This window comes from Perca flavescens, chromosome 7, assembly GCF_004354835.1.
Source record: "Perca flavescens isolate YP-PL-M2 chromosome 7, PFLA_1.0, whole genome shotgun sequence".
In the NCBI taxonomy this organism is placed as follows: domain Eukaryota; kingdom Metazoa; phylum Chordata; class Actinopteri; order Perciformes; family Percidae; genus Perca; species Perca flavescens.
The window spans coordinates 3,167,590-3,192,477 of NC_041337.1; the positions used below are offsets into that span (position 1 = coordinate 3,167,590).

The 24,888-nt window shown below is 39.8% G+C and overlaps 1 protein-coding gene and 1 pseudogene across 3 annotated transcripts in view; one reads left to right on the plus strand and one right to left on the minus strand.

Moving 5' to 3' along the window:
- Positions 1–3,355: 3,355 nt before the first annotated feature.
- On the plus strand, positions 3,356–10,760 carry LOC114558174 (uncharacterized; annotated as a pseudogene).
- A 776-nt stretch (positions 10,761–11,536) lies between these two features.
- foxp3b (forkhead box P3b) overlaps positions 11,537–24,888 on the minus strand; it is a 31,311-nt gene continuing 17,959 nt past the window's right edge. For all 3 annotated transcript variants that reach the window (XM_028583340.1, XM_028583337.1, XM_028583338.1), the window contains 8 exons: positions 22,142–22,234; positions 17,632–17,719; positions 15,081–15,155; positions 14,603–14,759; positions 14,047–14,123; positions 13,064–13,165; positions 12,359–12,480; positions 11,537–11,957 (listed from right to left, as the gene is read on the minus strand). In XM_028583340.1, coding sequence (XP_028439141.1) covers positions 11,900–11,957; positions 12,359–12,480; positions 13,064–13,165; positions 14,047–14,123; positions 14,603–14,759; positions 15,081–15,155; positions 17,632–17,719; positions 22,142–22,234 — 772 coding nt within the window. In that variant the 3' untranslated portion in view covers positions 11,537–11,899. The remainder of the gene's footprint in view (positions 11,958–12,358; positions 12,481–13,063; positions 13,166–14,046; positions 14,124–14,602; positions 14,760–15,080; positions 15,156–17,631; positions 17,720–22,141; positions 22,235–24,888) is intronic.

The following is a 24,888-nucleotide window of genomic DNA, read 5'->3' on the forward strand; positions in this document are numbered from 1 at the left end:
AAACACTCCCCACACGATAGACAGATCAAATGAGACGCAAAAACAGCACGACAAACAGAAATAACTTTTGGAAAATATAAAAAGTTTTCAAATAGTTTGTCTGGTGTGTATACAAATTGCCTAGCATGGTGTTAATTATATAAGGGAAGACAATTTAATCTTTAGTTGATTCAGGAGCAACAATTTGGGTTTAGTAAAGATCTTTGTTCTTCAATCAGAAGCTCTCTGGTAAACTAGTTTTTCTTTAGAGAAGTGATTAGTAGAATGGTGATCCCAGAAAAGTTCACCATTCTTATGATTTGGGTGTATTCAGATGCTTAGGATCCTGAACTAGATAAGAAAGGAAAATGTTCATTGTTTCTTTCTCACTTTCATCTGAGTGTCCTGAAAATTTGGCAGGCAGACATTTGAAAATGTCTATTTGAGATTGAAGCCACTGGCTGTAAAGTTGTGCGGTTTGATAAAAATCACTCTTTGGCTGACATATTTTTGTTGCAGCCTAAAAGTACACATTTGTTTACAAATTTTAATGTAACACGTACCATGTCAGTCTGTTAATCTCCTGATTACGGTAACAAATTGGGACACCTGTAGTTAAGTTTAAGGAATCACAAATATTACATGCATTCCTTATGTCACCTTTTGACCCTGATGAAGACTACGTTGAAAAGTTTTTTTAACAAATCAAAGGACGAGCATGAGTTTTCTTTTGTCCATGGCCATATACGCATGTCCAGTGGCTGTCACCTTGACTGATAAACTACAGAAGTTTTTCAGAAATTCTAACTCAAAAGCTCACATTCATGTTTCTTTGTCTCCAACAGAAGAGGAGACAGACGTAGGACACCTTGTGACTATTTGTAAAAATTGACTGACTGGACTGACATTACTGATAATGTTTTTATTTGTCTCCATCGACAGGAGACTATAGAAAACCTATACGACAGCGTAGGCCTTGTATTCACAGTGTTTTACATATTCAGTGAACCTGTGACTACAATAGATGCATATTCACACGGTAAAAACGACGTTTTATCTACTGATGTTTCACCACCTTTTGTCTCAGGTACAGCGTTATCTCTGGGCAAAACACACAAATGTGACGTGGATTGATAGACAAATTGTCAACCTGTAGTCATCAAGCTGCGTTCGGACTACAGGCCCCAGAAACATCAGTACACGCTAAAACAGGAAGTAATCGACAGAAATTTGACCGTGTTTTTAACTCTTTATTGACGGATGGGGTTTATAGTTCCGTGTTTAGATTCTCCAACACGTACACTTATTCTCTCAAGTAACATAAATAAGAAGAATCATTTTTATTACAAATGTTAAAGTTTTGTTTCATTCAGGACCTTCAAGCAGTAAATGCAGTGGGTCTATGCTCGAGCACCTAATGTCTCCCACAGCTAAACATAACATTCTGCAGGGAATGTTAAAGGTTTTGATTCTCTGTTGTTTCGTCTAACGTTTTTCTTTCCTCAGTGTTCCAGTAGAAAAGACAGTAAATATCGTTTTATAGTTCTGGGTGATGGTAAGCTGTACACCTTGACACACCTTTCAGGAATACATTGAGTTGTTAATTAATGATGCCATAAATTACAGAAAGAATAACAGTGTGTTTATATGTACCCTGGAGAGATCCTTCTTTCTTTGACAGAGGACAGCCAGAGGAGGAGACACACACACACACACCACACAGATAAGGCACAAGCTAAAACCAAACATGAGTAGTACAGTAGTACAAGTGAAATTTTGGTTTAATGAAAAATATGTGATATGTTTCCCGTAACAGGTAACGATTTGGATAAATAGATGTTCAAAGTACACGTGATTAGGTGTGCTTTAGAAGGCTAAAAAATTTAATTTGTAATGATTATTGGAACTAGCAGATAGTAATTAGTGTTACTTTGGTTTGTAAACTGGAGATAAAAAATGACATAAACAATGTATTTTGGGTAATTTGTCTAAGTTTAATGGTGATATTGAATAAGGTTTAAATGAGATTTAATCCTAAAAAGCAGTACGTTTCATGTCGTACTCTAATGAGTTTTTGAGTTGCTATATCACAAATTGTTTTAACTAAATTAGTTGATGTTGACGTTGAAAACTTTACTGAGGTGAAAATTCCCCTAAAGAAATTATTCATTGAACTTTGGTTACTGATAAACAGGATTTGCTGTAAAACCTAAAACAATGTTAAGGATTAGAATATTAAACAGATTATTTATATTGCTTTTGAGTCATGAGCTTTGTCATGTCTCAAATAGGAGGGATATAGTATAGCAATGATAAATAAGGGGTTTAATAAAGAAAAAAAAAAAAGATTTTTCTAAAAGACGTTTGAAACACTTGTTGTGACATCACTGTAGCTCCAGTTTAAAAGACCTTGAATAACCAAAGTGCTAGAATAGTTAACAACTGTACATTTAAAGAAAAAATCTGCTTAGCTGAGAACAAAATTGATAGTTCAACTGTAAACAAAAGGATCATCTACCCCCTGATTGACACAGTAGTGTAAGGGGATGCAATAGTAATTGTTTTTGTTTTATTGGTTCCGATTTGCTCCAAAGAATTTTGCTCTAAAGATTTTTTTTCTTTATTTAGACATACGTAGGGAGAGGCCCATAAACAAAAACACCTATTTCTTCCACGGCAGTATAAGGGAAATGATAGGTTAGGGTAGGTTATTGCGTGATAATTTTCTTCTGCTCTTTTGGCCGTAAGAATCCAGGTGTCAAGTCTGGGGATTTCGTGGTGATAACAACTTCAGGAGGAAGGATTGGCAGATAGACGGTGAAAGAGACCATCACGATCGTTCCAGTGACACAGGGCAGTGAAAGGTTCCAGGGAGAGTCACCTGGATACACGCATCACTACAAAAGGTTCCGGAGGAGAAGAGGAGGACAGGTTTTTTCTACAACCTGCAACAAGTGACGAGCAGATCTTCTGCTGAGTCACCTACGAGGGAAATCGATTCAGAGATCAGCCTGACAGACGGCGTTTCTCTGAAATCAATCGGGGAAAACTGGAGTTTTTCTCACTGTTTGCAACACATTGAGAGAGGAGAAAAACGACAAGTTTTTCCAAGGAGGAAAAACCAGAAGCTACATACTGGTATTGTAGCCTGCTGTTTAAAACCATTTCAGAAGACAGCAGTGATACTGATCCCTTCTTTGACAACCACAGCACATTCTCTGACAGTGACAGCAGAATATACTTCACAATTGTAGAGGACACACCACCTCTCTCTCTCTGAACACACACACACTCACTGCACATTCTTTTGAGGAACTGTTGACATTCCTCTGAGATAAAAACACACACTTTCAGAGCACAGTGCTCTGGCGCACACATGGAGCAGATGGACAGAAAGGACTGGATCAGGTACCCTTCAAGAAAAACATGGGGGGTTTTCCACATTTGTAGCGTGATTATTATGATTTTCTATTGCATTTATGGTTTTTGCATTTTATTTTTGATGAGAGAAAAGTATGATAAATCAGGTGTAACCATTCCTCCCAACATTTACATACACCAACACACTAGGGTGACTGGAGGAAAAGACGGGTGATGCGTTCACTACTTTCCATATCAATGAGAAAATGGTGGTTGGAATACAATAAGTACGAGTACGGAGCTAATATTACTGTCATGATTAACTTACGTCCACTCTTATGTTCCGATAATAGGCAAAGGGATGTTTGGCATACGAATGCTACTAAATTGGGGCTAATTGGGGTTTTGTACTTTATGTGGTTCCTCATGACCACACAAACTCAACTGATAGATTATTGATAAAGAAAGTAAATTCTTCCTAAACAGCAATATTGTTAATATTGAACAAAGTTAAGTATAAAGACCTAGGCCATTTTGTTGTGTGCTTTAGAACTTAGGAAAAGTTCCTTGTGGATCTTTTATTACATTGAAGTAATTTCACCTTCCACATCTTGATGACACATAGACACCACGTTTGACTAAGACTCTTGAAAGATTATCTAATAGATACATTTTCTACTAAGGAATGACTTGGGTTTAGTTAGGAAATGTACACGTGATGTAGGTTATATTCTCTCTTAAAAAGCACTCCTTCATTGTCCCTCATCCTTTACCAGGACGCATTTAAAGTTACAAATCCACTTGGCTCAGAAAAAAACACACACAAGATCTTAGCAGTGTACATGAGTCTTTGGTGAAATATAGCCACACAACCGATCCCTAAAAGATCCCACGCAGTTGGTCCTACTGCGCAGAGAAAATTACTTTAAGATTTTTGGACTTGAGAAGGTGTTTTCAAGTATTATCACAGACCCTAAAGGTGTGGAACATGCAGGGATTGATACAGATTATGGCATTTGAAGAGCGTCTTTAATTTCCATTTGTGGCGATAAGCTTGGCTCCCACTGCATTGGTGGTTTTACCGAAAACTTCAGTTGCAGTAACCATTTTTGCAGATACTGCTTGATTAACAGACGTGATTTTCAGGAGACACCACTAAAGTTAGGCCCAAAAAGAACGGTCAAAGATCACAAGGAGAATGTAAAACAGCTGTCCACCAGTGGCCAAGACATAGCACAGAGAGTCAAGTTTGACTCGCCTTTCAATTCATTTTTTATTTTTTTTTGTACTGGGCTCCCTCCACGTTTGGGCCATGATCTATTTGAAGGAGTTCTTTCTTATGACTTGGCATTGTATATTAATCATCTAGAGAAACAAGAAAAACACTTCACATATGATTAAACTAAATCAACTAAAATCGATCAATCACACAGTTTAAATACTTAGGACGTGATGGTCTCAACAAACCTTGTGAGGTCAGGACTTATAAGGCTTTCTGGCTCTGCAGCACAGAATTGGTGTCTTGCCATTGTTAGTTGGCAGAAGGATAAAGAGTCCAATGGATAGCCAAGTTTGGCACCTGTGTCTACAACTAATGGAGATGGTTGAACTAACTTGTGCTCCCAAAATCCACCACAATCAGGTTGCTTACCTGAAGACAATCACTGAAGAATATGTGCATTTTTTGATGAAAAGCTTTATTGTGGTCCTATTCAAAAGACTGTAAGGGCAGCTGGCTTTGCAAGAGAAACAATGTCTGAGGTATCAGCAGTGGTCTACAAAGGGACAAAGTACAGTAGAGGGCTTGTTGTTGTAATGAACGACAATGAACATGGCCTGGTTTTTGGAAAAATCTCAGTTATTCTCATCAGTCTTACACAAGTGCACTTTATTGTTGACATGCTTCAGTCAGTGCTTTTGACTGATCTTGGACTTTATTGCCTAGGAAATTCTGATGAAATATTCATGTGTTCAGGCAGAACGTTTGTGCTATTACTACCCTCTGGCCTGAAAGTTGTCTTGCTGCATCACGCAATATTCTCTTTTTAAACCAACAGATATGGATGTTGAAGACATACACCATGAAATTACGAAGACTTTACCAGAACTACAACATGAGACACTGAGGACACTGGTTGCACACTTGAAAGATGTTATTGGTGTCAGAAGCAGAAGCGACCTTGTGTTTGTTGGAACCGAGGACATTAGTCTGTTTCTCACTCCAATACAGAGCCGAAAACTCATTCAAGCATTTAAAAATGGTGAGCCATTCTTATCTAGCTTATTTACAGTAGTAGACATTTTTTAAGTGGATTGATAATGTTGGAATTTGTGTTGGAATGAAAAAACAAGATATCATTTTCAGGGATATGATTTCCCCAACCACTGTGTTCTTTATTAATATAACTATTATTCTGCAATAATAATGTGTGAATATTTCATCTGTACATAGTACGTGAAATGATTGTATCTTTGTTAAAGCAGATGGGCAAGTGGTTTCAAGTCCTTCAGACAGTCACATAATGTTTCAGGGCCTGTGCGTCTCCTACCAGAAGGACTTTCACTTGAGGCTGCTCAAATGTCCCTGCTTCCTTCACAACCGTCACACTGCCAGCCACCTTCCTCAAACCGAAACAAATCCTCCTGGATCAGCAGCTTTGAAGTTCCATGGGTCAAGATGCCAGCCCGAGGCCATGGAAAGAGGTGACTTGGTTCACCCATAAGACAGAAGAACAATCATTAGAGCTGTTGTTGAGGCAACTCAAGTACACTGCCCAAACCCTAACAAAGCTGCCTGTGCAGAAGTTGCGAAAGCAATCGTATCCAAGTACCCTGGATCCTTTGCTGACAAAACTGGGGAAGGCGAGCAGCTGGGATGTGATTATTATTCACTGCTCAGACAGCTTAAAACCAGAGTTGAACACGTAAATAGAGACAATGTCAGTCATCGACTTCTGAAGCCTAGGAAAAGGTCCAGTGATGACAGCAGCGGTGATGATGCTATACCACCAACAGAGGCAGAACAGAAGCGGATAGTTATGGATGTACTAAATGGCAGCCAACAATTCTTCCAGAGGGAGAAACATCAGAATCATTAGAGGTCAAGAGAAAGACCTTGGTAACTATCTTCAAGTCAGTAGCACCCACAGCTGTTGAGAAAATGGATGTAGAAGAGTATATGGGATTAACATATATTTATCAGAGGCACATGATAAATACTTGGCCCCCTCCCAGTCTATGCAAAATTGAAGAGCAGTGGCCTTTTCTCTTTACAAAAAGAGGTCTCTGCAGTCATTTCCAAACACTTACCAACATCGATGATGACGTGCGTCTCCATGAAGCTTTTGTTTCCAAGGGCAGAAGGATCTTGAAGTTTTTCTGTATCCAGACACTTAAATGGAACAAAGACGTCCGGGCTGTACTCCGTGAGATGGAAAGCACAGAGATGAACAACCACCAGATTGCCATTGCTGCCGTTCTTCTGTTGATGAAGTTCTTCCAAGAGCAAGACGACCAAATCTTCATCTTGACGGATGTAATAGCACTTTATTTTTTAAGTTCTTACAGCTTCACCATCAGTTCAACATTTCTTATTTAAACAGAAATTACTTCCAATATGTGAGATGCTTTTCTTTTTTGGTTCACAGCCAACCTTCGACCAAGCTGTCCATTGAGCAGGAGGTGACATTGCCCACCACACCAAGGGTGATCATGCTAGGTACGAGAAATTGTTTGAAGAAGAGGAGGATGTTTTATTAGCAATGTATGTTTGGTATTCTGGACAAGGAGAAAGATGTTTGTTTGTTTTTTAGGAAGAAGTGAGATGTCATCCACCCATTGGATGGTCAGCATTGAGGGGAAGATCTTCTTTGAAGCTAACCAACTTAATGACTTCGCCAGTGCTTTTGCCGTCTTCTTTGGCTTCTTTTATGCATTCAATCTTGAATATCAAGAGTCAGCATCCACTACACTGGAGTTGGTACAGAGTTAAGTAATTATCTGCATAAAGCATGTAATATATAATGGTAAATATTTTGACTGTATGAGCACTCCATACACTTACTGACAAAGAGAAAACAATTGAGAAAAAGACTTGGGTGTATAGAGCCCTATTACTGTGGTAACTTAGAGTGAAAACACACCGGGCACGTAAGCGGCACGTAGAGCTGCGTAGTGCAGCTATTTTTATTTCAGTGCCTATGTTATCCAATCCAGGGACAGAGTGACAATCTGTGCGTTTGGGAAAAGTCCAGAATGGCCGTCCAACCGATGGCCGTCCAACCGATGGCCGTCCAACCGATTGCCGTCCAACCGATGGCCGTCCAACCGATGGCCGTCGGCACACAAAAGTTTAATAAAGCGATATCAACAGCCAACAGCTAATACGATCACTTATATGCTATGTGTAAAAAATAAATAAATAAATAAAGGAAGAAGAGTAGGGCTACATCATAATGTGACTAGTAGAAAACGTAAGGAGAAAGGTCAGAGGTGTCAATTCCAGGTCCAGAAAGTAAAAGTCCTGCCATGTGTTTATTCCACCAATGAACTCAGCCAGCTGATTTCACTACTAATTAGTGAAATCAGCTGGCTGAGTTCATTGGTGGAATAAACACATGGCAGGACTTTTACTTTCTGGACCTGGAATTGACACCTCTGAGAAAGGTGGATGGGCAAAATTCAAAGAAAAGAGGGCCAAGTCTCTCGAGAATGATGCAGCAAAATGCAAAAAGCAGAGTTAATTTCACATCAGCAAGAGGTACTGGTAAGTGCCGGGAGCAGGACACATTATAATAGGCTGCCTTTATCCCTATCTTAGCAAATTGCATAGTCAGCTATCAACGTGGGTGTGCATCTTGATTATGAAAATGATCGTGCCATTTAGTGTTGTAAAACTTAACGTGTTTAATAATTTCTGTTTATGCGATTTCACTCAGTTGTATATGAGAGGTTAGTGAGCTCACTTTTGCTGCTAGGATGAAGATTATGGTATTGAATTAAATGGGAAAACATCAGGCATGCATTGGTACCACTCTAAACGTTCTAACAAACAGGGAAGGGGACTAAATAATTCACCAAATCTAACCAAAAGTTTAACCAAAAAATCCTAGCTTGCACTTTTCTGTCTGTCTTCCATCAAAGTGCAGTTTTTCCTTGTCTTTCATATTTGCAAAGACCTGGTGGTTGATTATGAAAGTCATTTTCATCATTGCACAGCCTTAATATGAATCAAAAGTGTAATGACATTGAAAAAATATTAAATAGGTTATTCAATGCTAATTCTTTAACACAAAGCAAAATATATACTATTATATCATCAGTAATAGCTAATAACCTGTCTTTAAAATCATTTGTTTATTCAGGTTGAAGATAGTTGCAGCAGAAAAGATGACAGGGAGAGTGCAGGGAAGTGCCAGGATGTCCCAGGATGCTCTACATCACAATATTTATATATATGGTGATTTGGGCTCTCTTGACTTCTCGCAACGTGACACGCGATCAGGCACATAGAAGGAGAGACCGACGGACGGACAGAGAGAGTGACACACACACACACGCGCGCACACACACACACACACACACACACACACACACACACACACACACACACACACACACACACACACACACACACACACACATATACAATTACCACAGTTTTCCCCACTCATCCTGTCTCTTTCTATCAGAGAGTGAGAGAGCAGAGAGAAGAAGGATGTCTTTGTGACCGGCGCGGAAAAAAACACGTCCGGTATGAATGGCCAGGCGCGTGATATGGCGCGTTATCTATGCTTTGCGGGCTATACGCTGCACGTACGTGCCCGGTGTGTTTTCACTGTGACTTTCTGAACCTAACCTGCTCACTGGCATTTCATATATATATTTCAAGGGGGATAAAGAGCTGTATTTAAAGATGACTGCTGTTGATTATTATGAACATTTTAAACCAGTTTTTCTTTTAAGATTCTTATAGGATTCTTAGGATCAACCCAGATGAGTGCACCAAGTGCACGGCCTAAGGTGGTACAAACCGCAAGATGGGAGGAGTTGTCCAAAGAAAGTTGACAAGCATCAGCTCCCAAGTCACCACCTTCCTGCAACGGCTCACCGAATTTGAGTGGAAGACATCAAGGTAAGCATTTTCTTGTGTGATGTAATATAGTTAACATCAGAAAAATGATTACACAGTACGGTGAACAGTGCAGCTACATACCCTGCCTGCTCCAACATCGACAGAACTAAATGCACCGGCATCCTGTATTTACCACTTGTGTCAGCAGAGGTCACAGTTACATAGTGTTGTTTTAATATGTTTTTTGTCTAAGTAACTGATAAGAACAACAATCTTTGAAATTGGTCCGGTATTGAGCGAGAACACTGTGACCTGCAGCTACGAACCAGGCTCCAATGTAATCATATAGGGCAAATGTGCGTCGTCATTTTTCGTCCACTAAAAGTTCTGTTTTTGCCACTGACGGTCTCAGATTGTCTGACAACATTATGGAAAGGATCCCTACAGAGAGAGACCTTTTTGTCAAAGAGTAAGATCCTTTTTGTTTAAACAAGAAACAGCCCCGAAGTCAACATCACCAAACCCACCAGACAATCAAAAGTTCCTGTTTATTTACACGGAGTCTGGTGGGTTAAGCAATAGCAATTTTGGGGATGTTTTTATGTTTAAAAAAAGGAACTGTTGACCTCTGTAGGAATCCTTTCCATAATGTTGTCAGAGATTGTCAAATATTGTTGTCTCTTAAACACAAGAACATAGGAAAATAGGTTCCAGGTTTAAAAAAAAAAAGTGAACCTATAAGATATATACTGTTGTAAGTTTTGTAATTTATTTTATTTCTATTTTTTATGTTCATACATATGTTTGATAGGATTTGTGGTCATAAAAATATGCCTCAAAGACATGGAAAACTCATGAAAGATGTATTAGTAAAAATGTGTATGAATTCTGAAATTAGAAAATTTATCAAACAGGGAAAACTTTTTTTTTTAACCGTGCTGAGACCGACAGACAGCAAAAGAAAGTAAAAAGACCTTTGAATTATTTGGGGAGGAAAAACCCTGTAAAACTACTACTACGGGTGACTGATGTGTTATTTTTATACTGTCATATTCTATGTTTTTGCACAAGTTGTAAGTCTGTTAACAGTTTAGATGAGATAAACTCATGACCATTTCCCTGCTTCTCATACAGTCCAGTACGGACCACCCCACCAGAGCATAAATACTCTTGTCTGGATTGGAGGCTCCACCCTGGCCTCTCTGTCCACCTCCCAGTAGATGTGGATCTGCATCTGGGGTTTAAAAAAAAAAATCACATTTTGTTTTCTTTGAGTCAATTCAAATGGTAACTGCATTGTTCAGACATATATTCGCCTCTGAAGACTGCTCAGTGTTTGGTGCATACTTAAACCCGTTTGTTTTTTTTGCACTTTCAGACTTAAAAATATCTTGGTCCTGGTATTTGTACCTGTATAATACGAAAATAAAAATGTATTACTTTTGTACATGGACTTTTATTATTTATTATTATTTAGAATTTATTACATTTAATAGCATTTATGTAAAATAATCAAAATAGTTTGTACTGCCAATGCTAAATAGTGTAATATACTGTGGACAATTACAGGAAAACTAATACAGCAAGACAATTACAGTATAATTTAGCAAATTGTAATTACAGTACAATTACTGTAAGGGCATCATACCGTAAAAAAAACATGTACAGTTATGGCACTGTAATCAGTCCCTCCAGAAAAACGTGATTATGCGATCACATAATTCAATGCATAATAAGCCAAAGTCCGCATATTTATGCGGGGGCCACATTTTTTCAAATACGCCGCACTTTTGCCCGATTTCCGCGCAAAATATGAAGAGCTTGATTTCATAGCATGATTTCATAATCCCCGCATTTTCGTTGCAAAAAAAGTCACATATATCTTAGCAGAAAGTTGAAAAAATGTTGGGTTTACTTTACACAAGAGTAGCCATTTTCCCCTGTTGCCACGGTATTGTTATGAAGTGACGTAATTACACCACGTGAACATCATCGAAAAGCAGGGTCTTGGTGTAATAATTTCTTTTCTCTCTTTTTCATCAAACTGCAGTTTTTGCAAGTTCCCGCAATTTTTGCAAGTTACCGCAATTTCATTGCATTAAAATTGCATAAATATCCTGCATATTCCATCGCATTTTTTAAGAAAACGTGCCGCATAATTAAGGATTTTTGCCCTTAACAATCTCAAAAAAACTCTGGAAGGACTGTGTAATGGGGTAGTTACCGCGTATATACAATAAAAAGTCTAACAGTGTCTATTTCCACATGGTTTCTTATTTGCAGTGTGTTGAGCTCTCAGGGCCACCGTAGCTCTCAGGTATGTAACATCTTGATATAACAAATGATACAGCCATGTTTCACAAGGCATTTGAAAAGAATACAAAATACAAATAGGCATTTCAATAGATTCTTCACTTCTTCATGCTGTTCTGTATAGCACTACACATGGATGTGCCTCTCCAGCTCAGTGCTGCCATCTGCTGGCAGTCAGGCATCCTCTTGACAGTAAGGGGAGTAGGACGTGAGCCACTTCACAGGACAGTCCCTGGAAACACACACACACACGACACACAAACACAGAAACACACACACACACACACACCACACACACCACACACACACACAGAGACACTCTTTTATCTCTATCAGCTATGGGTAGACATTTGATTCTGAATGGGAATCTGCTGAATCTGAAATGGAATTTAATTTCCAATGTCTTCTGTACCTCCACATTTCCTTCCGTACTTCCTCATTTTCTCATCCATTCCCTCCTTTCCTGTTTTTCCTCTTCTCCTTCCCACCCCTTCCTTGCCTTCCCTACCTCATCCTGTTCTTTCATTGGAGTGCCTTCCTCCTGCTGTGGCTGAGGAGCAGCCCATCAGCAGCAGGTGACCATACGGGATCCTGGATGGAGAACAGGTGTGTTAGTTCTGAGGAGGTTTGTACCTGTGATACTTTGGTCCCTTCCTCCGCTGGTACTCGCTCTCATCCACTGTCCACACCGCTCCTTTTCCTCCCTCCACTCGCACAAAACACTTGTGTAGGCTGAGGTTGTGCCGCACTGCATTCTGGTTGGGACAGGAACATCGTGTTGTCATAGAAACCGTGAATCGCGTTCTAATAGATGTAACATATTCCTGAAACACATTACTAAAGCACATGGCAGATCAACTATGGCTTATAACCGTGTAGCAAAGTTAAGAGCACATTTCCTATAAACCCCATTGCTTCCTGCCAGGGTTACCCATAATGCAGTGTTCATGTCTTATAGGAGTACCAGCTTAGTCCTTTAAACAGCAAAGTATTAATTATGACTGAGAATCAGGGGATGGCCTATGGTCCTGTGATAAGGTCCAGGAATTTTGGACCGGGATACATGATAACCTATGTCGGATGTTCCTTTCAGCCCAAGATTATTTGCTCTGGGAGATGGGTCAATCCTAAACGGAATAGATGAACACATATAGGTCCAGACTAGTTAAATTGAAGCAGTGGAGTGGGCTTGTGAGATGGCTAGGGTGGGGCCTTACAAGAAAAACCACTGCAGTTGCACTGTAATGTACATGGCTGATTTAGCGAGTGACAGTAGCTGTAAGGCTCCATCAGTGTGAGCAATTAGCTTTCAGCAGGCGTCAGAGTGAACGTTCCAACCTTCCAGGTGGCAGTGTTGTGTCTGAAGTAGAAGAACATGGTGGTGAACCAGTTGTAAATCTCATTCAGAGTGCGCTGTTTGTCTGAAGACTCCAGGATCGCCTGCAAACAGTCCGACACAGTGAGACACACAGGGACATCCAGCCGCCGCTAGAACAGTCTGCAGCACACACACACACACACACACACACTGGTTGTTTCACTATCTTTGTGGGGACCGCCATTGACATAATGCATTCCAAAGCCACTTACCCTAACCTTAACCATCACAACTAAATGAATAAAAACCATAACGTAATTCTAACCCTAATCCTAAAACCAAGTCTTAACCCTCAAACAGCCCTTTAACCTAGTGGGGTCCAGCAGTTTGGGCCCACAAGGCTGTGCAGACCCCACAAGTATACTGTATTCACCGGTTTTTGGACCCCACGAATATAGTAAAACAAGCCCACACACACACACACACACACACACACGCACACACACACACACACACACACACACACACACACACAGAGGTTTGTTGCACTCTTTGTGGGGACCCGCCATTGACATAATGCATTCCCTAGCCCCTTACCCTAATCTTAACCATCACAACTAAATGCCTAACCTTAACCCTTACCCTCACCCTAACCATAACCTAATTCTAACCCTAATCCTAAAACCAAGTCTTAACCCTCAAACAGCCCTTTAACCTTGTGGGATCCAGCATTTTGGGCCCCACAAGGCTGTGCAGACCCCACAAGTATACTGTATTCCCCGGTTTTTGGACCCCACAAATATAGCTTAGTTAAACAAGCCCACACACACACACACAGACAAACACACACATACACACACACTAACTAACTTTACATTTTACGGTAGAACACTTCTAAAGAATGTGAAGTGTACTCTCTGGTGAAATCAATAACTGTCAAAGCACATCAATCATAAAAAGACCAGCTGCACAAACACTAGAACATCTTCTATTAGAAACTCACCCATCGGATCAAGTAGGCGTAGGTGTACGGAGGCCTGATGTTGTTGTATTTGTAACATTCGATACTGGGGACCAAATCTGTACAACATCAAACACACGTGATCATTTAGCCACACATTCTGAGAGCATGTACGGACACAATGGGAAGTTAACAACTACTCAAAGCGCTTTAACATAGTACAGGACTCATTCACCATTCACACACATTCATACACCGTGGCTGAGGCTGCCGTACAAGGTGCCACCTGCTCATCATATAAACATTCACACACACATTTACACAAATGCTTTTCATTTATTAATAAATTTGTGTAATGTACTTACAGATTGATTTTTTTATTTGTGGAAGTTGTTTGTGTATTTGCAGATCCGTTTTATATTTGCAAATAATTTTTCGTATTTGTGGGATGTGTTTTATATTTCATTACACATTTACACAAATTATCAATCTGTTCACTTGTTGTCACTGAATGTGACATACAAAGTCTTTGAGAGCAGGAATTGACTTTCTTCTTGCTCTACTGTTTTGTCATTATCAACCTTCCACAGACGGTTACCTGGCAGAAGGTGGGCGGAGCCGGCAGCTCTGTAGCCATGCTGGGACAACTCCTGCAGGTGTTTAATGTAAGATTGTTGCACTCGGTCTCCATCTGTTACCTGAGGCTGGGGCTGGGTCAGGAACACAGGAAGGCTGTACGGCCACTCGGACGTTGCCTTCAGCAGACATGGTGGACATGAACAGAACATTAAACAACATGAACATTAAAGAATTTTGGCTAAATATTCAAATCCTTATCACATAATTTAAGCTACACAAAGCAAATATTTTACTCAAGCATATTTTTCTTCTTTTTTAACATCAAGGCCAGGGGACTAACGATGAAAAATAATCCTTTTGGCTAATTCTGGCATTTTTAACCCATGCAAAATCATGTGTTTTATTAATTTGCACTGTCCCCTTCTTAAATAAACTGAATTGAATTGAATAAAGGAGAAAGAAACAGTGAAAGCTAAGAGCCATTAGAACCAACATACCAGATCAGTGTATTTGTGTTCAGAGAGGTGCAGATGAAGTTGCATCGCAAGGAGTTTCTGTTTTTCCAGGATGAGCTGAAAAAAGACAACGCCCATAGTTAAATTCACATCGAACTTTGCTTACATAAGTGATTTCAAGACGCGAGACCTGCAGACTTTGATAGTTATTAGTGAAAGTCAGCAGTAGTGTCTGTTGTTCTAGCCTCAGATTAACAATGCATTATAAACTTAGCACAAAAAGTAAGGAAATTTGTGTTTGGTAGATGTTTTCTCTGTGGTAACAATGGTTATTTGGCAATAAATATTATACCGTTGGAAAGCCTGTTTGGTTCCCTTTCAAATGGTGCAGCATTTGTAAGGAACATGCATTTGTGGAATGAGTATGTGGGTTGCGCCCATGAAAAATGTGCCAAACATTCTATTTTTTGTGGCCATTGTTACAGGCAAACTCAACGTGGAAAAGCAGACTGCATGTGTCAGAAGACAGTTGTCATACTGCAATTTTAAACTATATGAACCATACAAACAACTATTGCTTGCCATTTCTCTCTTTGTATTCACTTTTTAGCATGTGTTCAGGAATTAAATTAAATTAAATTAAAATGCTTACCAGATGCCAAAACACTGCCCAGAGGTTTAAGATACTGCAGCAACAACTCTCTTTTCCCATCATTCTTAGCACTGTACTAATCCAACGTATCCCCATGCAACAGTTTAAATGATATCTTACAAAAAGTTATGCACAATTGTTGGTGCTTTATCTTTGTGACTTTTGAATTGTGAGTGATGTGAGTTTTGACAGAGCCATGACATCATATGTGGGGGATATTGTCAGTAAATTTGAGTAAAGTACAGACTCCACTTGTCCCGTATGAATGCGTCATACAAACATAGACGTCGGGTTGGGGTGTCAATTCTAAATCAAAAACTGTTTGATGATTACATGATTTAAGGTTAAAGCAGCAAACAACTTTGTAACGATATAGTGGATAAAGGTTTGTGTTGGAATCTGAGCTTCTCTGTTCTTTGTTTTGTTAGCCGGTCCGGCTCCGTGTGCATGTGAGTGCCTTGTGCGTCGGTATCAGACGCCGCGGGCCGTGACGAGGCATTTGTATTTTGACGAGTTGGGGAACAGTCTGTGAGAACCGTGTGGAGGCAATCCCAGCCCACTTTCTTTCTGAATATCGAGTACAGCCCCTTTTAAAATGCAGCTCTGCAGTTACTTGTAGTCGTTCTGACTGTGCTCATTAGTGGCACGCACCCAGCCCGTTATGAGAGCCAATCTGCACCGCTTAACATGCAACAAAATACGTTAATCAACCACCCGAACCCGACATGCCATCTGTATCTACTTTATGCATTATAGCAACACAATTGTCAGGAGTGAGGACAGAGACACAGAGAGAGCGCTGCAGCAAGAGAGTTTTCATTTTTCAAAACTACATTTTAGTCGTGTCTTTTTTTCCTCAGCGATTTTGCATGTTGATATCATCACAGATAGCGTTTAATGACGTCGGTGCTGTCTCGTCATCTTCTTGGATTAGTCATAGAAAAATAGGTCGTTGACAAACATTTTTCTTCATAGTTTTTATTTAACAAAATTAAAACTGGTACATAAGTTACATTACAAAAGTACGTTAAAATAACTGTGTAACACTCTGTCACACTGCCTGTTGCTTTCACACGGGACTAGGGCTGGGCATAGAAACCACTTGTCTCAGAGGAAGTGTAACGTCAACAGCACCGCGACTGCTTTCGCCTCGTCATTACTATCATATCACAGCAAATGCTGTCTGTTATGTTTTGAAAAACTCTAACCACACTTGAAACCACTTTATCGGCATTGCCGTGACTCACTGAGACTTTAACAAAACTGCAAAAGCCGACGTAGTTTGCTCGAGTTTACTCCGGCCGCACCTCTACGTGTGTGTGTGTGTGTGTGTGTGTGTGTGTGTGTGTGTGTGTGTGTGTGTGTGTGTGTGTGTATGTGTGAGAGACAGAGCTCCGCTCTCTCTCGATATGTAGAGAGGACAGATAAGCTTGCACTTACGCGCTCTCAGGTACTGAAATTTGGTACCGTTTGATTTAAAGTGAATCGGTCCTCGGTAGTACCGACGTAATTCGTTTGGTACCCAAAAAAGTACTGAGTTCGGTACCCAACCCTACATGGGACACTAACAGCAGTCTCCTGTTTGTTTGAGCCATCCACCCACCACAACCTGCTCCCTACGTACTCTGGCACTCTTTATATATATTATATATACATACCACGGCACCTGACTTCCTGCTTAGAGGCATGTCCTGGCTCACCATTACGTGAGTTGTACTCAAATTAAATAGTGCATTACTTTTTGTAGGTATAAGTACAAGTCAGCCTGAACACTGCTTTATTTGTTCTCATCTTTACCTTTTCATATTTTTACACAGTAATGGGTGTTAAAAGCCATGATGTAGTCTGGGGGAAGCTAGCCTACTTCATGTTTTTGACACTTTGTTTCAAAAGAGTATTCATGATGTAGTTGTAGACCTTGTAGGTTTCTTTAGTTCTTACCTGACTCTCCATACACTGCACAATGTCTTGCTGGACCTTCCACTGAGCAATACTTCTGTCACCAAGACTGTGTTCAGAATGGAGATGCCTAGAACACCAAAAAGATGGTTAATGGGCCGGTGTTTTTATTAAATACACTTGTTTGCCATGAAACCCTAAATCAGATGTGAAGCCCTGATCTCTTTGTGTCCAGTAGAGACATGTTTGATGTTCTGTTCAAGTCCTTTCCCCTATAGATATGTGTCTACTTACCCTACCAGAAGCCAACCATAGCCCAGCCAAATGTAGTCATCTCTACCATGCCTAAACATAACCTGATGTTAACTTAAATTCTAAAGTCTTAACCTTTTCCTCTATACTCCCATTGGGTTGCAGATACAACACACTTGGTGGTGGAAAGGTTTAGTCCCCTCTGCAATAAAGGCCCTTCTTTTTTATCTGCATTTATGTCTGTAGTTATAGAACTGGATTTATTGACATATGTGAGTTATGTACTGTTCAATGTATCTATGTTTTGGAAGCACAGATAAATCATACACTGTAAACACAATTACCACCTTGAGGAAAATAACTCACCACAAAGGGCAGCACTTCTACACTGCTGAAATCATGATTTCATAACCGTGACATAATTTGACAAAATCACCAAACACATAATGCTGCTGTACTGCGCATGCGGGAGACTCACACACAAACACGCACGCACAGAGATTCCGCGATTTATAGTTAGATGTATTATTAACAATAACAAACACGCAACACATATATTTCTGTCATTTATAAAATTTCTACAATGATTGAAAGGTGTTGGAATTTGTTTTTCTTCACAGTTCATTTCTATATATACAGTACAGGCCAAAAGTTTGGACACACCTTCTCATTCAATGCGTTTTCTTTATTTTCATGACTATTTACATTGTAGATTCTCACTGAAGGCATCAAAACTATGAATGAACACATATGGAATTATGTACTTAACAAAAAAGTGTGAAATAACTGAAAACATGTCTTATATTTTAGATTCCTCAAAGTAGCCACCCTTTGCTTTTTTGATAGCGCTGCAAACCCTTGGTGTTCTCTCAATGAGCTTCATGAGGTAGTCACCTGAAATGGTTTTCACTTCACAGGTGTGCCTTGTCAGGGTTAATTAGTGGAATTTTTTGGGACCATCAGTTGTGTTGTGCAGAAGTCAGGTTGATACACAGCCGACAGTCCTATTGGACAACTGTTAGAATTCATATTATGGCCATCATTACTTTAACAAATGAAGGTCAGTCAGTCCGGAAAATTGCGAAAAGTTTGAATGTGTCCCCAAGTGCAGTCGCAAAAACCATCAAGCGCTACAACGAAACTGGCTCACATGAGGACTGCCCCAGGAAAGGAAGACCAAGAGTCTCCTCTGCTGCTGAGGATAAGTTCATCCGAGTCACCAGCCTCAGAAATAGCAAGTTAACAGCAGCTCAGATTAGAGACCAGATGAATGCCACACAGAGTTCTAGCAGCAGACACATCTCTAGAACAACTGTTAAGAGGAGACGAATCAGGCCTTCATGGTCAAATAGCTGCTAGGAAACCACTGCTAAGGAGAGACAACAAGCAGAAGAGATTTGTTTGGGCCAAGGAACACAAGGAATGGACATTAGACCAGTGGAAATCTGTGCTTTGGTCTGATGAGTCCAAATTTGAGATCTTTGGTTCCAACCGCCGTGTCTTAGTGCGACGCAGAAAAGGTGAACGGATGGATTCTACATGCCTGGTTCCCACAGTGAAGCATGGAGGAGGAGGTGTGATGGTGCGGGGGTGCTTTGCTGGTGACACTGTTGGGGATTTATTCAAAATTGAAGGCATACTGAACCAGCATGGCTACCACAGCATCCTGCAGCGACATGCCATCCCATCTGGTTTGCGTTTAGTTGGACCATCATTTATTTTTCAACAGGACAATGACCCCAAACACACCTCCAGGCTGTGTAAGGGCTATTTGACCAAGAAGGAGAGTGATGGAGTGCTGCGCCAGATGACCTGGCCTCCACAGTCACCGAAACTGAACCCAATCATGATGGTTTGGGGTGAGCTGGACCGCAGAGTGAAGGCAAAAGGGCCAACAAGTGCTAAGCATTTCTGGGAACTCCTTCAAGACTGTTGGAAAACCATTTCAGGTGACTACCTCTTGAAGCTCATCAAGAGAATGCCAAGAGTGTGCAAAGCAGTAATAAGAGCAAAGGGTGACTACTTTGAGGAATCTAAAATATAAGACATATTTTCAGTTATTTCACACTTTTTTGTTAAGTACATAATTCATAATGTGTTCATTCATAGTTTGATGCCTGTAGTGAGAATCTACAATGTAAATAGTCATGAAAATAAAGGAAATGCATTGAATGAGAAGGTGTGTCCAAACTTTTGGCTTGTACTGTATATATATATATATATTTTTTTTTTTTTTTTTTTTTGTGGGTATATTTGATGTCTATACTGCAAGAATCACTTTGGTCTTATTCATCGTAGAGTTTGACAGAGCTCAAACTTGGCAACCTCACTGTGGAGCCAGGACTTCTGAGGTCCTTTGTGCAGTGACTGGGCCCTCACATCGACTCAATTACATAATTCTAGACATTTTCAATGAAGCCAGGCTTAGCACAAACGCTGGGAGCTGGGGAATGTGCTGGCCTAGCTCCATTATTTACTCAGATAGCAGTGTTTCCCACAGGTTGATAATTAACTTGTGGTGGTGGCGTGTGATGGCTGGGTGAAAACAATGACTATATAACAAGATAATTTATAAAGAAAAAGTATTTACATAGCCTATTAAACAAACCAGACTAGAAGATGATACAGATGAAATGTAGCTGTGCTTTGTCAATTAAATCTGGTTGGTTTGTCAAATACATTTTATGGTTCTGAAAACCTTACATTACATGTCATTTAGCTGACGCTTTTATCCAAAGCGACTTACAATTGCTATATATGTCAGAGGTCACACACCTCTGGAACAACTAGGGGTTAAGTGTCTTGCTCAGGGACGCATTGGTTGATGTATCACAGTGGGAATTGAACCCAGATCTCCCACACCAAAGGCATATTGTCATATCCACTGCGCCATCACCACCCCCTTACAACCATACTATGATTCGTACAGAAAGTTACGTTATTATAAATCTCAACACTGTACACATCGGGTCTCCTCCTAACTCCTGTTGAATCATATTACACATAAGGCTATCAAAAGTTAATTCTGTTCATTTTGTTTGTTATAGACGATTGTTCATTGTTACAAGTGTTTTAATCCGTGTTTTGAGAATCCTAATAACGTTAAACAAGACACCCTCTAACACGTACTACGCATGTCCGTGTTGCACACAAGATCTCATCTGAGCAGATTTCTGTCATTCAAAGAACTCTGGATTGTAGTTTGAAACTTTTACAGCAAACTTAATAAAATGCTAGGTTTTATAGGGGCTCAAGTGCATAAATAACACATACAGTTAATGGGTACGGGCACGGAGAGAACGAGAACTGAAGGCACGGTTAGCAACGATTAGCTCCGGTTAGCGGTTAGCTCCACGTAACTCCAAATACAGATCACCTCAAGCGGAACACACTGCAGTGGAGAGAGTGAACAACCAGACTCTGATAAATGACATTCAGGACGCATTCACAGCGGTGTGGCTGCAGGGTTTCTACGTTTTATCAGTACAGTGAATCCCACGGGATGCCACAAGCAGCATGCTACTTCTAACATAAGCCTGGCTCTGAGCCTGAAGTGAGCTGTTGACGCTGTGATATGCATGCAGCGTGTGACTATACAAGGGGGAAGTGCTGCAGGCCGCCGGTCTGGGTGCACTATAAAAATGCATTGTTGACTGGAAAAGACATGTAATTTGGATTTTATTTATCTGTGCAGGTATAAATCTACCTGGGCGGGGCATCCAATTAGAACCTATGTATGGGAAACATTGGATAGTGCCTCCTAGTAACAACACAGCATCTAAAATGTCCTGTCTCTATGTATCCTCAGTGCATGGTGCTGCCAGGATTCTGGGTGAGATGGAAATGTGCTGAAATAGTTATTTTATAGATGCAAATAATGCTTGTTAGGTTATTGTTACATTACATTTTTGATAGCAACTGAAAGGTTCTGTACTCAACATTTAGAACATTATTTACATTATTTATTAACATAGATATATATTGGAGAAATGAATGAAATATCACTCAACCTGTGACAGCTGGTCCAAGTGCACGTGCATATGAGTGCATGTGAGTTAACTGTAGGTCGTTATCAGACGCCCGCGGGCCGTGACAAAGCATTAGTATTTTGACGAGTTGGGGAACGGTCTGTGAGAGCCGTGTGGAGGCAATCCCAGCCCACTTTCTTTCTGAATAATCTAGTACAGCCCCTTTAAAAATGATTCTTCTGTAATCTGTTAAAAAATAACCATTCCCCAAAATGCCACACCACTCTAAAGACATGTGATGTCGTGACTGTAGTATTCAGAAGTTGACTTACTTTAAGAAACTAGGGAAATCCTCAGACACCACGTCACAGCCAGGCCAGCGGCAGAGGCCCCTCACAAACAGAACACTGGTCTCCTCAGGGGGGCTGCGGGAACACAAAGAGCTCAGTTGTAACCAAGGTTAAAAATCTATATTAAGAGCTAAGTTTATATTAAAAAGTAAATTCATTAAGTATGTTATTAATGTTAAAGATTAAAAACATATTTGTCTAAAAAGCAATTCAACCGAGAGAGAAAATAAATAGGAAGTTTATTTTGAGGTGGGTTGGGGACGTGCTGTCAGCCAATCAGGAAGAAGCTCGGACAGTTGACCTGCACGGAGCAGAGTTCACTTCCCCTTGAGCTGTTGGAAGAACAGAGAGCAAACCCCACGTCGAACGATGCCTACCTCGTCAAGACATTCCAATAAAAGTTGTTAAAACTAAACAATCCAGTGTGGAGCCCTGGACCTGTGAGAGTGCAGCCGGAGAGAACTGACGTGCTCCGTAGTCGAACATAGAACTTCTGATCCCACTGGCCATAATTAATCATTTTATAGAGTAATCCATTTCTGTTCCCCACCCCTAAACGGTTACACAGTCATGTACCAGGGATGTAACAAAAGTATTTTCAGACTTAAGGTGCAGTAAGCAATGCTAGATTGTTTTGTTTTTTTTCATTTATTTTCCTTGTAAAGCTCTCAACATAATGTTGTGGGTAGAGAGTGAATGAAACAGGGAGCTAGTTTCTGCTGACAATAGTAGCAGATTATCTGTGTAGGCATTTGCTTGTTTGTATGTATGTATGTGTTCTCTGTGTATATGTTGTTGTTGTTATATGATCCCCGCAAACTCTCTCAAATCCACTTAAATTTCACCCTTGTTTCTCATATGGCCTTCGTTGATTTGAATAACGATGGAGAGAATGTAAAACACTGTATTGATTCAGATAACAATATAAATTGTAAATATTACATGCCTGAACTATTTAAATGCTTAAACAATGAAAAAAAATACTAATTTTTGCACCTAAACATTAGAAGCTTGTGTTAACATCATGATGATTTAGTTACCTTACTTTCCAACTTACTGTAGCTTTGATGTTATTGGTTGCAGTGAAACCTGGCTTAATGATAGGACCTTTATTGATATTCTTCAATTCTTAAACTTGATGGCTATAAGCTAATTATCAAAAACAGGCCCCGGCCGCACTGGCGGGAGTGTTTATTTATGTGTGCACTCCAGACATCATATGAGTGTTTGCGATGACATTGTCCTAGATGATGATCATTCTGACTCCCTTTTTATTGAGATAAACCTAACAATTGCTAAAAAGGTCAAACTGGAGGATTTTTTTATTTTCTATCTTCTATCTTGGAAAGTGCTAAATGAAGTCCTAAACAACAGCCATAAGAATACCGTGATCCCCGATACCGTAGGTATACATTTACATTTAAGTAGTAATGTCACTAATGACATTGATCAGCAAATAATTACTTTGTCTCCATTGGGGAAAATCTCTTTAACAAAATAAACCAACCCCACGGTGTCTCTTTTAACCATTATTTACCAAATAACTATGTCAACTCCTTTTTTATAAAGCCAACCAACTGCAATGACGTCTATAAAATTTTCATGTCCTGAAAATATTAAATATTCTGAAAGCCATTGCACTTGTAATCATGGAGCCACTTATTTATTGTATCAATCTTTCTCTGCTCTCTGGAATTGGGCCGGAAAGGGCAAACATTGCAAGAATTATACCAGTATTTAAATCTGGGGGTAAACATGATATGAGCCAATATCGTCCCGTATCAATCTTGCCTACAATCTCTAAGGTATTAGAGAGAGTAATGTACAATAGGCTGAATGGCTACCTTGATAAGGTAAATATTATTGCTTCATCCCTGTATGGCTTCAGGAAATACAAGGCATTTGACACTATTGATTTTGACATCTTATTGAATAAATTGCATCATTGTGGAATCAGAGGACTACCGCTTAGCTGGTTCACAAGTTATTTAATTGGCAGACAGCAATATGTAATAAATGAACAAATTTCCACAAGCAACCCATCAAATTTGGAGTTCCCCAGGGCTCCATTTTGGGGCCTCTCCTCTTTATATTATATATTAATGACTTCCTCCATGGTCTTACACAGACCAAGTTTTATTTGCTAATGACACAAACTTATTTATGTCACATAAGAGTCCAATTGCACTGCAAGAAATAATAGAGATAAGGCATGTAGAAATTTGTTTTTGATCTAACAAACTATCTCTCAACATCAACAAGATGAACTACATTGTGTTTCATTCCAACAAAACTCAAAACAAGCATGTTTGTCTTAAAATAAACAAACAAATTATTGAAAGAGTAAATACCACTAAATTCCTAGGGGGTCCGTGTTGATGAATGTTTAAATTTCAAATGCCATATATGATCAGTTAACAAAAAAGTTATCTAAACGTCATTTTCTCCCACACTCAGCACTTCTCACCTTATATTCTAGTGATGGTCAAATGAAGCTTTGTGAACCATTGTCTTTATTTTCTGAGCTCACTAGATGCCGCTCTCTGTTCAAAGAGAAAGGTTAAAGGAATGGCAATTCAGTGTGTTTTCAACCCTTTGTTGAAGAGAGAGCACCATCTAGTGGGTTCAGCAAAAAGAGAAAATGGTTCACAAAGCTACATTTGGCCATCACAATTATATACAACTTAGTCTAAGTCCCATTTAAACTATTGTAATGTTATATGGTAACA